This window comes from Bufo gargarizans, unplaced genomic scaffold (genome assembly GCF_014858855.1).
Source record: "Bufo gargarizans isolate SCDJY-AF-19 unplaced genomic scaffold, ASM1485885v1 original_scaffold_2166_pilon, whole genome shotgun sequence".
NCBI classification, from domain to species: Eukaryota; Metazoa; Chordata; class Amphibia; order Anura; family Bufonidae; genus Bufo; species Bufo gargarizans.
Window position 1 is genome coordinate 3,835 of NW_025334670.1, and position 15,883 is coordinate 19,717.

The window sequence follows — 15,883 nt, forward strand, 5'->3', positions numbered from 1 at the left end:
GGACGCATGGGCCCCATCCGTGAGGCAGCCACGACGCATCCAGACACATTCAACTTGAATGGGTCCATGATCCGTCCGCACCGTAAAACAAGGTAAGAGGCACGGACAGAGTGAATGGGTCCGCACCTGGCTACGCTGCCCCCCGACTGTGCTGTCCCCCACCATCCGGCTGCGCTGTCCCCCACTATCCAGCTGCGCTGTCCCCCACCATCCGGCTGCGCTGTCCCCTGCCACCCGGCTACGCTGACCCCACCCACCCGGCTGCAGTGTCCCCCGCCACCCGGGTGTTTTGTCCCCCGCCACCCGGGTGTTTTGTCTCCCGCCACCCGGGTGTTTTGTCTCCCGCCACCCAGCGGCGCTGCCCTGAGAATACTGCAGTGCTTGCAGTGATGTCCCTGAAGGTGGCCTGTTCGTGGAAATAAGCGTCTACCCAAGTACAGCTACTAACCCCACTACAGAAAGGGCCCCATCACAGAAAGGGGCCCCATCACAGAAAGTGACCCACCGCCATAAGGGGCCGCACTACAGAAAGGGCCCCCATCACAGACAGTGACCCACCGCCATAAGGGGCCCCACTACAGAAAGGGCCCCATCACAGAAAGTGACCCACCGCCATAAGGGGCCCCACTACAGAAAGGGCCCCCATCACAGAAAGTGACCCACCGCCATAAGGGGCCGCACTACAGAAAGGGCCCCCATCACAGAAAGTGACCCACCACCATAAGGGGCCGCACTACAGAAAGGGCCCCCCATCACAGACAGTGACCCACCGCCATAAGGGGCCGCACTACAGAAAGGGCCCCCATCACAGAAAGTGACCCACCGCCATAAGGGGCCGCACTACAGAAAGGGCCCCCATCACAGAAAGTGACCCACCGCCATAAGGGGCCGCACTACAGAAAGGGCCCCCATCACAGAAAGTGACCCACCGCCATAAGGGGCCGCACTACAGAAAGGGCCCCCATCACAGACAGTGACCCACCGCCATAAGGGGCCGCACTACAGAAAGGGCCCCCATCACAGAAAGTGACCCACCGCCATAAGGGGCCGCACTACAGAAAGGGCCCCCATCACAGAAAGTGACCCACCGCCATAAGGGGCCGCACTACAGAAAGGGCCCCCATCACAGAAAGTGACCCACCGCCATAAGGGGCCGCACTACAGAAAGGGCCCCCATCACAGACAGTGACCCACCGCCATAAGGGGCCGCACTACAGAAAGGGCCCCCATCACAGAAAGTGACCCACTGCCATAAGGGGCCGCACTACAGAAAGGGCCCCCATCACAGAAAGTGACCCACCGCCATAAGGGGCCGCACTACAGAAAGAATCCCACAACATATTGACCTTCAGCGCGTGTCAGGACATATTTGTAACTTTCATTATTTTCTAAAGGTCAAGGAGACGATAAAGGCCATTTTTGCTTTTTGCTACATATTAAAACATAACTTTTATTGTTGCTTGTAAACATAAACATCTTCTTTTCCGGCGCTGAGTTCCGTCCTCGGGGCTCAATACCGGAAAATAACGGATCAGTTTTATCCCCATGCATTCTGAATGGAGGGCGATCCGCTCAGGACGCATCAGGACGTCTTCAGTTCCGTCTTTTTGACTGATCAGGACGCAGATTATACAGCAGCGTGCTGCGGTTTTATCTCCGGCCCAAAAAAACGGAACACTAGCCTAAACCGGGTCCGGCATTTGCATACAGTTTGCCTGATCAGACAGAACTTCCTGCCGGAATCAAACAGCGCAAGTGTGAAAGTCCCTCAAATATAAGAACCTAACATTACCAGCGGGGTCACCTGGTTACAGTGTTGCCTTCACAGTGCGATGCAGCTGGTGCAGGGTACAGTGAGCGGCGTCCGTGCGGCGCTGTAGTCTCCCTCTGTCCCTGCGTCTCCTTCCGAGTATTTCCTTATAACCAGTCCACCTGCTGCCTAAGGCTTATTCACATGAACGTGTGCGCTCCGTGGCCGTATTGCAGACCGCATTTGCGGATCCGTAATACACGCCACCGTTCCATGTGCATTCTGCATTCACTTCAATGGGTCCGCAAATACCAGAGATGCGGAATTGTGCGGAACGGAAGCACGGAACGGAACTCTACGGAAACACTACGGACTGCTTCTGTGGGGTTTCTTCCCGTACTTCCGTTCTGCAAAAAGATAGAACATGTCCTATCTTTTTGCGGAACGGCTTGATCGCGGACCCATTAAAGTGAATGGGTCCGTGACCCGCCACGGCTGCACCACGGTGGGTGTTCGTGCATCGCGGCCCGCAGCACGGCCACGGGGCGCATACGTTCATGTACAAGAGGCCTAAAACTGCTTTAAGCACTGACCCCCGACATGTTTCGCGTCTTCAGGGAATTCGGGCAGTGTCACAAGTAACCAGGTGACACCGCCGATCGCGTCAGATTCGCTTATTTAGTCAGTGGATGTTTATGTTTACAAGCAACAATGAAAGTTATGGTTTATTATGTAGCAAAGAGCAAAAAAGGCCTTATGGTCTCCTTGAAAATAGTGAAACCACCACTGTAAGGGGCCCCACCACTGTAAGGGGCCCCACCACTGTAAGGGGCCCCACCACAGAAATGGACCCCACCACTGTAAGGGGCCCCACCACAGAAATGGACCCCACCACTGTAAGGGGCCCCACCACAGAAAAACACCCCATCAAAAAAAGGGACCCGACCATCGCACCACTAAAACCGACCTCACCAAAGAAAAAGACCCCATCACAGAAAAGGGCCCCACCACAGAACGCGACCCCACCATTGTAAGGGGCCCCACCACTATAACCGAACGCAGCACAGACAAATACGCAATCACAGAAAGGGACCCCACAACCATAACCAACCCCAGCAGAGACGTGATCCCCACCGCAGAAACCGACCACACCGCAGCTACTGACCCCCACCGCAGCTACTGACCCCCACTGCAGAAAGTGACCCCACCACCATAAAGGGCCCCCCCACTGTAACTGACCCCGTCACAGAAAGGGACCTGGGAACCCTGTCAGTATCACACGCTGTATTTTACAGGCTGCGTGGATCCAGGTTGCCTAGCAACCACTTGCCTTCCTGTCTGGTGACCACCACAGACTCGCCGTGGTGGTCACTGCCATTTCAGATCCCTCCTAAGGAGAGGACTGCGCAGGAGCCGATGAGGGGCTGCGTTCCGGGGACGAGGCTTGGACACACGCAGGAGGCACAGTTCCCCCATCCGCAGTGACCGGCACATGACCCCCCGAACCCCGAACCTGTGATGTCAGATACAGTATATCTCACAGACTCCTGTCCTTAAAGGGCCAGTGCAGCATTATTTAATACAAAGAATAATGAAAAGTTCTGCAACTGCAGCTGAGGAGCTTGTACTAACACAAGTCTGGAGCCTGGGCCGCATACAACGGTAACAAAACCTCAGCTGTGGGATTAGGACTGCAGACACATGTTTTCAGTCGCTGACAGCAAGCAGAGGTCTTAAAGGGAGAGGAGTTGAAATGTCTGTTAGAGAACTGCAGCGATGAGGCTTCATGGAGACGAGCTTCCTGTGGACAGGGGCCAGGCCTGCAGCATTTTGGGTAATCTGCAGGGCACAGGGGTAACATGGCGGCGCACCACAGCGCCGGGCGCTCAGCCACAGTCTCTGCGCTCACAAGATGTCTCAAAGACCCCAACATTCATGTCGTCCTAAAGAACTTGTCATGGTCGCTCCCGATGGCCGGTGACCTGTGGTCCAGCAGATTCCCAGCGTTAGGGGCCAACCTGGAGATTTCCTGCAAAACGATGAGCTTCCCAGGGGTGGCGGAGACGCGAGGTCAGGTGGGGGGTGTGTCTGTCTTATCTGAAACACAAGAGACAAGGAGGAGATGAGGAGGCCCTGGAGGTGGAGACCCGGGAGGACGGGGAGGTGGAGGCCATGGAGGGAGGGGAGGTGGAGACCCTGGAGGACGGGGAGGTGGAGACCCTGGAGGACGGGGAGGTGGAGACCCTGGAGGACGGGGAGGTGGAGAACCTAGAGGACGGGGAGGTGGAGAACCTGGAGGACGGGAGGTGGAGGACTGGGGAGGTGGGGGCCATGGAGGAAGGGGAGGTGGAGACCCTGGAGGACGGGGAGGTGGAGACCCTGGAGGACAGGAAGGTGGAGAACCTGGAGGACGGGGAGGTGGAGAACCTGGAGGACGGGGAGGTGGAGAACCTGGAGGACGGGAGGTGGAAGACTGGGGAGGTGGGGGCCATGGAGGAAGGGGAGGTGGAGACCCTGGAGGACGGGGAGGTGGAGACCCTGGAGGACAGGAAGGTGGAGAACCTGGAGGACGGGGAGGTGGAGAACCTGGAGGACGGGAGGTGGAGGACTGGGGAGGTGGGGGCCATGGAGGAAGGGGAGGTGGAGACCCTGGAGGACGGGGAGGTGGAGACCCTGGAGGACAGAAAGGTGGAGAACCTGGAGGACGGGGAGGTGGAGAACCTGGAGGACGGGGAGGTGGAGAACCTGGAGGACGGGAGGTGGAGGACTGGGGAGGTGGGGGCCATGGAGGAAGGGGAGGTGGAGACCCTGGAGGACGGGGAGGTGGAGACCCTGGAGGACAGGAAGGTGGAGAACCTGGAGGACGGGGAGGTGGAGAACCTGGAGGACGGGGAGGTGGAGAACCTGGAGGACGGGAGGTGGAGGACTGGGGAGGTGGGGGCCATGGAAGGAGGGGAGATGGAGGCCCTGGCGGACCGGGGAGGTGGAGGCCCTGGAAGACTGAGGAGGTGGAAGCCATGCTGGACTGGAAGGTGGAGATGTAGTGCCCTGGAGCAGGGGTTACTTTGAAGTCTGGCCATTTGTGGACATTTGTCTATTTCCTCTATGAAAAGTTATAAACATCTTACTTTATTTCACTTGAAAGGGTTAACTCTAATGTAAGTCTATGAGAGACTTAAAGTGTAACATTGTATCTGTTTGTGCTGAGTTTCTCCCCTCCACCCCTCCCACTAGAAGGTTCCAGTCTAGCTACAGATGGTATATAAGGAGAGCAGTCAGAGCCCCTAGTGTGCTGCTGTTAGGGACCAGTGCTTGGAGGGAAGACTCTGCCAGACTGCATGAGTGACCAGAAGAAGACACTGAGATGGGGACACTGAGCCACAGACCCTGGGTCACCAGCCCTGTGACCAAGGAGCCACCCGGACTACTGAGCTACAGACTGTGGGCCCTTAAACAGGATGCCAGCCTTCTGAGAGAGAGAGAGAGAGAGAGAGATGGACAGCTAGCTCAGGCCTTTCCTCAGCATCAAACCCTTCTTCTGCCAGAGAGGAGACTGGAGAAGCCGGCCATGTGCCTCGTCTCAGGGAGGAGACTGCAGAAGACAGCCCTATGCCTCGTCTCAGGGAGGAGACTGGAGAAGACAGCCCTATGCCTCGCCTGTATTGTTTTGAACCTGAAGTCTTCCAGGAAAGAAGCACCCTGGTTACTGCAGACCCTGAGTCTCTGGACTTATCTCCCATTGGGGTGCACCACACCTTACCATCCCTTCTGGAGAGAAGCAACACATGGTGACACCTCAACGGTGTCCAGGGGACCCAGCGCAGCATTGGGGCCATCCCAAACCTGGCCACTGTAGAGGACTGGAAGGTGGATGCTATGGAGGGAGGGGAGGTTAAAGAATGGGAGGTGAAGAACCACGGAGATGAAGACCCTGGAGGAGGAGAAGGTGGAGACCCAGGAGGATGGGGAGAGAGGGGCCCTGGAGGGAAGGGGGGGGGGGGTGGAGGACCAGCGAGGTGGAGACCATGATGGACCGGGGAGGCAGAAGACTGGGAAGGTAGAAGCCATGGAGGACTGAAAGTTGGAAGCCACGGAGGACCTGGGAGGTGGAGGCCCTAGAGGTCAGGAGGTGTAAGCTCTGGAGGACAGGGTGGGTAGAGGCTATAGAGGACTGGGGAGGTGGAGGCCATGGAGGAACAGCGAGGTTGAGGAGGGGTCGAGGACCAGGAAGATGGAGGATTGGAGCGATGGAGGCCATGGAGCACCAGGGAGATGAAGGCTATGGAAAACCAGGAACGTGGAGGACCAGGGAGGTGGAGGCCCTCAGAGGTAGAATCCATGGAGGAGGAAGACCTGGGAAGACAGGTTAATACCCCAGAGAACTGGTGGATCAGTGTGTAGAAGATGGCAGCCAGGACGACCAAGGCCTTGGTCCCCAGCAGTACATGGAAGCACTACAGATCTAGATGAACATGGATGTTGTGATGTGATGTCCACTACTGACCAGTTGAGGTGGAGTTGGCACTGTCTTCTGCTGCTGAGAAGTTGAGGTCAATTCCATCTGTAATCACCGATGACCTGGACCTCTGACATCGATCCCCGGAGCGCGTTCTGCGGAGGACAATCTAATGGAGAAGTCACTGATGTTAGAGACCATAGGAATAAGAGGTTGTCATAGCCCCGCCCCCTGCTGATGATATCACTGGATGGGATTCTAGTTACTTCCTGGGGGTCCTCACCTTCCTGCTCTGGGGGCTGTTGGGGGCCGACGCACTGGTGTACAGGCTGAGGCTGGAGTTGGAGTGGCTCGGCGACAACGCTTTGGCTTTCGCCTGGCTCCCGCTGCGGCTGAGGGTGGATGAGAAGGATTCGGGGGTCAGATACTTCTCATTGATCTTCAGATTGGTTCGGCCTTTCACTGCAAAAACAGAACAATAATCAGACACTGTGAAGATCTGAGCAACCTGAGCCAAGGCGGCTCTGGGAAAGTGGTATTGTCAGCGCCCAGCGGGGACGGCCATTTATAAAGCATCATTAAATCTATGACTTCGATCCAGGCCGACTGTAGGCTGAAAGCCGCCATCATTCAGCACCCGTGTCAGCCAGCAGGGGGCGACACTGAGCACAGGAGAACGCTCCTCCCGGTTAGAGGGGGCATGTCAGCTGCCCTGACACATGATGGGACAGATGGACTGTGACAAGAGCGGGCAGAGCGCCCCCCGCACCCGGGGAGTCAGACGTACCTCTACAAGGGTCATTCTTCACCAGGAATTCATCCAGAGCGATCCAGCCACCTCCGACCCGCACCATGAGGGAACTCCGCAGGATCCGGACCATGCGCAGCTGCTGAGACTCCCCAAACTGAGAGAGACACAAACTGACAATCTGACACAGCGACAAGGGGCAACATGGGCACCAGAGGGTACTACAGCCGGAGGGGGTACAGACACAAGGAAGGTCCTACAACGGGGGTACGAACCCTGGGAAATCCCTAAAGCTAGGGTACACCAACACAAGAGCAGGATTATGTCTCGGCTGCTAGTAGGGCAGCCATATATGCAAGATCCTTACAGCAGGGAGTCCCGGCTTCATATATGGGGACGAGGCTACGGATGCAGGAGGCTACAGACAGAGGAGGCTACAGACGCAGGAGGCTACAGAAGGAGGAGGCTACAGACCGAGAAGGCTACAGAAGGAGGAGGCTACAGACGGAGGAGGCTACAGACGCAGAAGGCTACAGAAGGAGGAGGCTACAGACGGAGGAGGCTACAGACGGAGGAGGCTACAGAAGGAGGAGGCTACAGACCGAGAAGGCTACAGAAGGAGGAGGCTACAGACCGAGAAGGCTACAGAAGGAGGAGGCTACAGACGGAGGAGGCTACAGACGCAGGAGGCTACAGACGCAGGAGGCTACAGACGCAGGAGGCTACAGACGCAGGAGGCTACAGACGCAGGAGGCTACAGACAGAGGGGGCTACAGAAGGAGGAGGCTACAGAAGGAGGAGGCTACAGACTGAGAAGGCTACAGAAGGAGGAGGCTACAGACAGAGGAGGCTACAGACGCAGGAGGCTACAGACGCAGGAGGCTACAGAAGGAGGAGGCTACAGACCGAGAAGGCTACAGAAGGAGGAGGCTACAGACGGAGGAGGCTACAGACGCAGAAGGCTACAGACGCAGAAGGCTACAGACAGAGGAGGCTACAGACGCAGAAGGCTACAGACAGAGGAGGCTACAGAAGGAGGAGGCTACAGAAGGAGGAGGCTACAGACCGAGGAGGCTACAGATGCAGAAGGCTACAGACCGAGGAGGCTACAGACCGAGGAGGCTACAGAAGGAGGAGGCTACAGACGGAGGAGGCTACAGATGCAGAAGGCTACAGACAGAGGAGGCTACAGACAGAGGAGGCTACAGAAGGAAGAGGCTACAGAAGAAAGAGGCTACAGAAGGAGGAGGCTACAGATGCAAGAGGCTACAGAAGGAGGAGGCTACAGAAGGAGGCTGCTACAGACACTGGAGGCTACAGACACTGGAGGCTACAGACACTGGAGGCTACAGACACTGGAGGCTACAGACGCAGGAGGCTACAGACGCAGGAGGCTACAGACACTGGAGGCTAGAGACGCAGGAGGCTACAGACGCAGGAGGCTACAGACATTGGAGGCTACGGCTTATATAAGCAGATCCGTGGCTGGTCAGACACATAAGAAGGTGCTGGTCCCTACCACAGGGAGCTTCAGTCAGAGATCCCTACGGATGGGGGGCCTAGTGGGGGAGATACGGGGCTACACCGAGGGGAACCCACAAACCAATATGGCTGCAGACAAGGGCCCACCGCGCACAGGGGAGCACTGAGACACTGCCGACCACAAGAGCAAATACATGACATGCTAGATACAGGAGCTGTGTAATGGGGGGATATGGGGTGTCACGGGTGTGGGGTGACATGCCGGAAGCGACATGCACGGAGGCGCCTCTCTACTGACAAGGTGGGAACAGAAGCTCGGGGGAAAAGAAGAAAGGTCTGCAGGGGGAGAAGCAGAGAAACCAGAATGAAAATCATACAGAAGATCTGTCAGAGAGGAGGATGAGGGGGGCATGGAGGACGTCTGCAGATCAGGGTCAGGAGGGGCCCACTAAAGGCAATGCTATAATGTCTGGGGTGAGTAAAGAGTCAGGAGCCAGGAGAATGCAGGCTGCATAACGGGCACATGTCGGGTGCATTAGGCTTTACATATTGGGGTTCCTGACCTTGGACTCTGTATTCTGGGGCAGTCAGTCAGGTTGGGCCGTTGGGTGAAGATGAGCGGGATCTGGATGAATTATGGTCACAACTAGAAGGATTCTGGACTCACCCGGTATCGGTTGGCGCTGATCTGCTCCACTTGGAACCGCTTTGCACAGTTACATTGAGCCACCTGCCTATTGACCTAGAGAAGGAGGAGATCAGCGTCACAAGCAGAGTCAGGGGCCGATCAGCGGCCAGACACTGAGCTTCGGGTCTCACCTCATCTTGTATTTGGTCGGCGTCAGCGTTTCTCCTCAGGGGGTCTCGGCTCGGGTGCAGGGCGCTGACAAACTCATAGTAGTCGATGAAGCCATCTCCATTAATGTCAAAGATGTTAGCGACAGCCGTCATCTCCAGAGAGTTTGTGGGGAACCCTGCGAGGAGACGGACGCAACGGTTGTGGTGGATTTTATCATCACTGATGTTATGAGATCATTGGTGTGAGCACTGAGATAATAAGTCAGAGCCCTGAGATAATAAGTGAGAGCCCTGAGATAATAAGTGAGAGCCCTGAGATAATAAGTCAGAGCCCTGAGATATTAAGTCAGAGCCCTGAGATAATAAGTCAGAGCCCTGAGATAATAAGTCAGAGCCCTGAGATAATAAGTCAGATCACTGAGATAATAAGTCAGAACCCTGAGATAATAAGTCAGAGTCCTGAGATAATAAGTCAGAGCCCTGAGATAATACGTCAGAGCCCTGAGATAATAGGTCAGATCACTGAGATAATAGGTCAGATCACTGAGATAATAAGTCAGAGCCCTGAGATAATAAGTCAGAGCCCTGAGATAATAAGTCAGAGCCCTGAGATAATAAGTCAGAGCCCTGAGATAATAAGTCAGAGCCCTGAGATAATCAGTCAGATCACTGAGATAATAAGTCAGAGCCCTGAGATAATAAGTCAGTGCCCTGAGATAATCAGTCAGAGCCCTGAGATAATCAGTCAGAGCCCTGAGATAATCAGTCAGAGCCCTGAGATATTAAGTCAGAGCCTTGAGATAATCAGTCAGAGCCCTGAGATAATCAGTCAGAGCCCTGAGATATTAAGTCAGAGCCCTGAGATAATAAGTCAGAGCCCTGAGATAATAAGTCAGAGCCCTGAGATAATAAGTCAGATCACTGAGATAATAAGTCAGATCACTGAGATAATAAGTCAGAGCCCTGAGATAATAAGTCAGAGCCCTGAGATTATACGTCAGAGCCCTGAGATTATACGTCAGAGCCCTGAGATTATACGTCAGAGCCCTGAGATAATAAGTAAGAGCCCTGAGATAATAAGTCATTGCACTGAGATAATATATCAGTACTCTGAGAGAGTATGTGCTTATGTAAAAAGCTCTCTGAAATAAATGAGATAATAAGTCAGCGCTCTAAGATATTGTTAGGGATCTCGGATAAGTGAGTGCTCTGAGATAATGTCAGGGATCTGAGATAATAAGTGAGTGCTCTGCGATAATAAGTAAGAGCCCTGAGATAATAAGTGAGTGCTCTGGGATATGTCAGGGATCTGGGATAATAAGTGAGTGCTCTGGGATAATAAGTAAGAGCCCTGAGATAATAAGTGAGTGCTCTGGGATAATGTCAGGGATCTGGGATAATAAGTAAGAGCCCTGAGATAATAAGTGAGTGCTCTGGGATATGTCAGGGATCTGGGATAATATGAGAAGGAGCTGTGATAATAAGTGAGTGCTCTGTGTGGCAATGTGAACATTGAGGTGTTGTTTGCACCAGGAGCGTGTCACCAAGGGGCCCGGCCTTGGTGGAGTAAAAGCCCTAGTCCAGGTGTCCACTCAAGTAGTTGGGGACCCAGTGACAGTGCGCCGGCGGCAGGGGCTACCTGCTGGGACGGTGAGTGATAAATCACTGAGGCGAGGAACTGTCTCGGAAGTGGGCGACATTGCAGAAAACGCAGGGTCTGAACAGGCGGGTAAGCCTGTGGCGGTTGCTCCCTTGCAGGACTTTGCGGGGGAGAAGGTTGTTGTGTTGCCCAAAATGCCCGTGACCAAGGCTAGGATGGGGTGGCGAAAATGAGAGAGCCTATGATGGCCCGGGTAAGAGGTAGCACAGTATGGGAACCTGAGATGAATAAGGTGATATATGCTGGACAGACATGCGGGTAATGAGGACCGTCAGGTGGTCCTCACTGAGTGTGAGGCTATAGTGACAGCTGGGACTGAGGGACTTGGTCACGTAACTCCCGCAGAACTGGTACCTAGCCCATTAAATGAAGTGACCATTAGAAACAGTGGAGCTGATAAGGTGCAAAGTGATGGTACCATGTTTGCTGAAATGCATAATGGGAATGTGAAGTCATGTGAAGTATGTGATAATAATGACCGGCCTTTTGCTGTGCAGGCTGTGTTTGGGGCAGAAGCTCCCCCTGTCGGTTAACATGTGTCTGATGTAAAAGTGTTGATGAATGTTGAAGGACCACCGCTAGGAGACCCCATTGTAGACAATGTGGCGGGGCTAGAGTGTGTACCACATGTACCACAAGTGGGTATGCAGTCTCCACGGGGTTCTATGGTTACTGAGGAAATGTCCAATGTGGGGATTAGCTCGTGTGTGCCCCTAGAGGTCAGGGATGATAATGACAAGAGTGGGACACGTGAGATATGTAATGTGGCTGATAGCAGCTCAGAGAGTGAGGCGGCCATGTCAGTTTCTGGAGAAGGTGGTTACTAGTAGCGACCAGATGACAGTTATACCGGACGTGACGAGAGCTGAGTGGGGAGACGGCAGCCTATTGTCTGAGACCCATACCCAGGCAGGGGTAGATGACCTGACAGGTCATCACAGCTACAAACTTGAAGATGTTTTCCCTCGCTTCGCACAGTCCCTAGATACACTAGAGATGGGGCGAGCGGTTCTCGCAGAGCAACTGCAGGAATCTCCAGAGGAGTCACAGGAAGAGACTCGGAAAGAGATGAATGAACTGAAGGATCTAGAGTCACAAATTGAAGCGGAAACTCTCCAACTTCAAGAGGAGCTTCTGAGCGATCCAGACGTCATGCAGAGCAGGAAAGGGATGAGCTGGCGGATGAGGTCTTAAACAGCGCCTCAGAAAAATCTGCTCTCTTGGAGGAGAAAAGACATTTGGAAGCCAGGATGGCTCAACTTGATCAAGAGTTTGACCAGCTCCTGGTTGAAGAGAAATACATATCGGCTCGATATGCCGAAGTCCGTGACCGAAGTCCTCTCCTTGGCCAGAGCCCTTGGAAAAGTGCTTGAGGAGCGAGATAAGTTTAAGAGGCTGAACAGGCAACTCAGAGCAGAGATGGAAAATCTCATGAGCTCAAAAGATGGTCGGGAAGAACATCTATGAGTTGGAGAAATCTAAGCGTGATCTCGAGAAACAGGTGGAAAATGAGAAACCTGAAGAGGAGAGTCCTCTGAAAGACGTCAAGAAGTCTAAGCCACAGCCTGTTAAGAATGGGACTGGAGATGGTGGCGCCGTGGTGCCGACCGAGGCAGAGAAGAAGATGAAAGATGTATCTGGTGAACCAGTTGATGGGGCTGATGTGGATGCAGAAGACAAGAGATTTATGGCAGTGTGTGGCCAGGACCTGGTCATGAAAGACCTTTCCTCTGCTGTCAATGCCCTCCAGAAAGCCAGCAGTCTTCTGGGGAAGAAATACGGGGAGACGGATGACCAGTATGAGGATCCTGTCTACTACGATGGACTAGCTCTACTGAATGTTGCCCGAAAGGAGAGCAATATCCTGGGTGAGCCTATGGAGAAAATGGTGTCCACAGGACCTCCAACCTTGATGAGAGAGGAGGAGGGGTTCAGATTGGAAGTATATGATGCCGTGTCTGAGAAGGATGAGAACGCTAATAAAGTGAATGAAGACTCCAAAGGAGACTCAAAGGCTGAAGAAGCTAAGGCCGATGAGTTGGAGTGGGAGAAATCCTCAGATGTTCCAAAGACCAAGGATACGGCTGAAGAGGGGTCTGACAAAGTGGGGAGAGCCACCGAAGAAGCAGAAGACTCTAAAACTGAATCCAAACCTGAGGTAACCCCTGTGGGGACTAGAGAAAAAAGAGAAGTGCTATCTGGTGATAGAATAAAGAAACAAAGTGAGTGGGAACACCAGGTGACATTAGAGCGGCTGAAGGGTGGTTTAAAACTGACCAGCCGGATCTCCAATAAAAGGAGGAGGCGGGAGCTCCCCGTGGAAAACGCGGCTGTAAAGGTTGCGGAAGTTAAAGGTTGTGGGCCTAAGAAGAAATCTAGAAAAGAAGCAAGCCAGAAAGCGAAGTTCTCCAGCGAAGAGGAGACGGAGGAGGCCCTTAGACACTGTAGTCTAGGTAGAAAGGCAGTGTTTATGACAAACCAAGCTCTGATAGCCTGGGTCTGGCAAAATAAAGGGAAGCCTGTGACGCTGGCCATCTCTTCCAGGGGGAATGTTGAGCGGGAAGATGGCAGTATAATGCTGATGCCCTATCACGAGTGTCCGGTTGGTACATGTGTTCACCCCCACAGGTTTGAACAGATGGGGGGGGGGGGGTATGTGGCAATGTGAACATTGAGGTGTTTGTCACCAAGGGGCCCGGCCTTGGTGGAGTAAAAGCCCTAGTCCAGGTGTCCACTCAAGTAGTTAGGGGACACCATATAGATAGTGTAGCTGGTTCAGCTATTTCAGGGCAGGCTTTTACTTTGAACAGGCAATGTGTTGGGTGGGTGCCTGTTCCCCATGCTCCAGTCCAGGACTTAGGGTATGTTCACCTCCAGGGCTTCCATTTAATCTGGTTTCTGGAATTGGGTGTGTCTCACTCTGGAGTGTCTTGTGAAGCAGAGGCCTGGTGAGGCTCTGTGTGAGTGGTCTCAGCCGGGTGGGCTGAGGGGCCACGAGGCTAGGCAATAGCCTGAACTTTGGGGGACGCGGTGACGCCTGTGAAACAAGGATCACGAGGCCGGAGTTGGGAGGACTACTGGGCCACAATCCCCCAAAAGGTATTGAAGTGTCACAGCCTGGAGGTTGCTGGACTGAATGGCTGAGGAAAGCCATGTGTGAACAGGGCTCTCTAGGTGAGTCAGGGATACACTTGTGTTTAGTTAGAGCCTCGCCGGGCAAGGGATTGATATTTTGTGTGGATGTCACATGGGATAAGTTGAAGCTGCGACTTCAATACCTGTTTTGCTGAAACGTCCGGAATAAAACCCGAGTTTGGACATTCTACCCTTGTCCGGTGAAGTAATTTGTGATGGCGACCCCCTAAAAGTAAACGGTCCCTTACATCTGAGATAATAAGTGAGTGCTCTGAGATTAGTGCGTGAACTGAGATAATGTCAGGGATCTAGGATAATAAGGGAGTGCTCGGAGATAATAAGTGAGTGCTCTGAGATTATAAGGGAGTGCTCTGAGATTATAAGGGAGTGCTCTGAGATTATAAGGGAGTGCTCTGAGATAATAAGTGAGTGCTCTGAGATTAGTGCGTGAACTGAGATAATGTCAGGGATCTAGGATAATAAGGGAGTGCTCTGAGATAATAAGTGAGTGCTCTGACATAATAAGTGAGTGCTCTGAGATTAGTGCGTGAACTGAGATAATGGCAGGGATGTAGGATAATAAGGGAGTGCTCGGAGATAATAAGTGAGTGCTCGGAGATAATAAGTGAGTGCTCGGAGATAATAAGTGAGTGCTCTGAAATTAGTGCGTGAACTGAGATAATGTCAGGGATCTAGGATAATAAGGGAGTGCTCTGAGATTATAAGGGAGTGCTCTGAGATAATAAGGGAGTGCTCTGAGATTATAAGGGAGTGCTCTGAGATAATAAGGGAGTGCTCTGAGATTATAAGGGAGTGCTCTGAGATTATAAGGAAGTGCTCTGAGATTATAAGGGAGTGCTCGGAGATAATAGGGGAGGGCTCGGAGATAATAGGGGAGGGCTCGGAGATAATAAGTGAGTGCTCGGAGATAATAAGGGAGTGCTCGGAGATAATAAGTGAGTGCTCAGAGATAATAAGGGAGTGCTCGGAGATAATAAGGGAGTGCTCGGAGATAATGTCAGGGATCTAGGATAATAAGTTAGTGCTCTGAGATAATGTCATGGATCTAGGATAATAAGTGAGTGCTCTGAGATAATAAGGGAGTGCTCGGAGATAATAAGTGAGTGCTCAGAGATAATAAGGGAGTGCTCGGAGATAATAGGGGAGTGCTCAGAGATTATAAGTGAGTGCTCTGAGATAATAAGGGAGTGCTCGGAGATAATAAGTGAGTGCTCGGAGACAATAAGTGAGTGCTCGGAGATAATAAGTGAGTGCTCTGAGATAATAAGTGAGTGCTCGGAGATAATAAGTGAGTGCTCGGAGATAATAAGTGAGTGCTCGGAGATAATAAGTGAGTGCTCGGAGATAATAGGGGAGTGCTCGGAGATAATAGGGGAGTGCTCTGAGATAATAGGGGAGTGCTCTGAGATAATAAGTGAGTGCTCGGAGATAATAGGGGTGTGCTCAGAGATTATAAGTGAGTGCTCTGAGATAATAAGTGAGTGCTCTGAGATAATAAGGGAGTGCTCGGAGATAATGTCAGGGATCTAGGATAATAAGTGAGTGCTCTGAGATAATAAGTGAGTACTCTGAGATAATAAGTGAGTGCTCTGAGATAATAAGGGAGTGCTCGGAGATAATAAGGGAGTGCTCGGAGATAATGTCAGGGATCTAGGATAATAAGTGAGTGCTCTGAGATAATGTCAGGGATCTAGCATAATAAGGGAGTGCTCGGAGATAATAAGTGAGTGCTCTGAGATAATAAGTGAGTGCTCTGAGATAATAAGTGAGTGCTCTGAGATAATAAGGGAGTGCTCTGAGATAATAAGTGAGTGCTCTGAGATAATAAGGGAG

The 15,883-nt window shown here is 52.9% G+C and overlaps 1 protein-coding gene across 1 annotated transcript in view; it reads right to left on the reverse strand.

Moving 5' to 3' along the window:
• Window positions 1-3,527: 3,527 nt before the first annotated feature.
• LOC122924040 (microtubule-actin cross-linking factor 1-like) overlaps window positions 3,528-15,883 on the reverse strand; it is a gene marked incomplete at its 5' end in the record, with an annotated part of 37,034 nt that continues 24,678 nt past the window's right edge. The window contains 6 exons of the mRNA XM_044274957.1: window positions 3,528-3,847; window positions 6,255-6,375; window positions 6,490-6,668; window positions 6,994-7,111; window positions 9,104-9,178; window positions 9,256-9,410. Of these exons, the coding sequence (XP_044130892.1) occupies window positions 3,822-3,847; window positions 6,255-6,375; window positions 6,490-6,668; window positions 6,994-7,111; window positions 9,104-9,178; window positions 9,256-9,410 (674 nt within the window). The remainder of the gene's footprint in view (window positions 3,848-6,254; window positions 6,376-6,489; window positions 6,669-6,993; window positions 7,112-9,103; window positions 9,179-9,255; window positions 9,411-15,883) is intronic.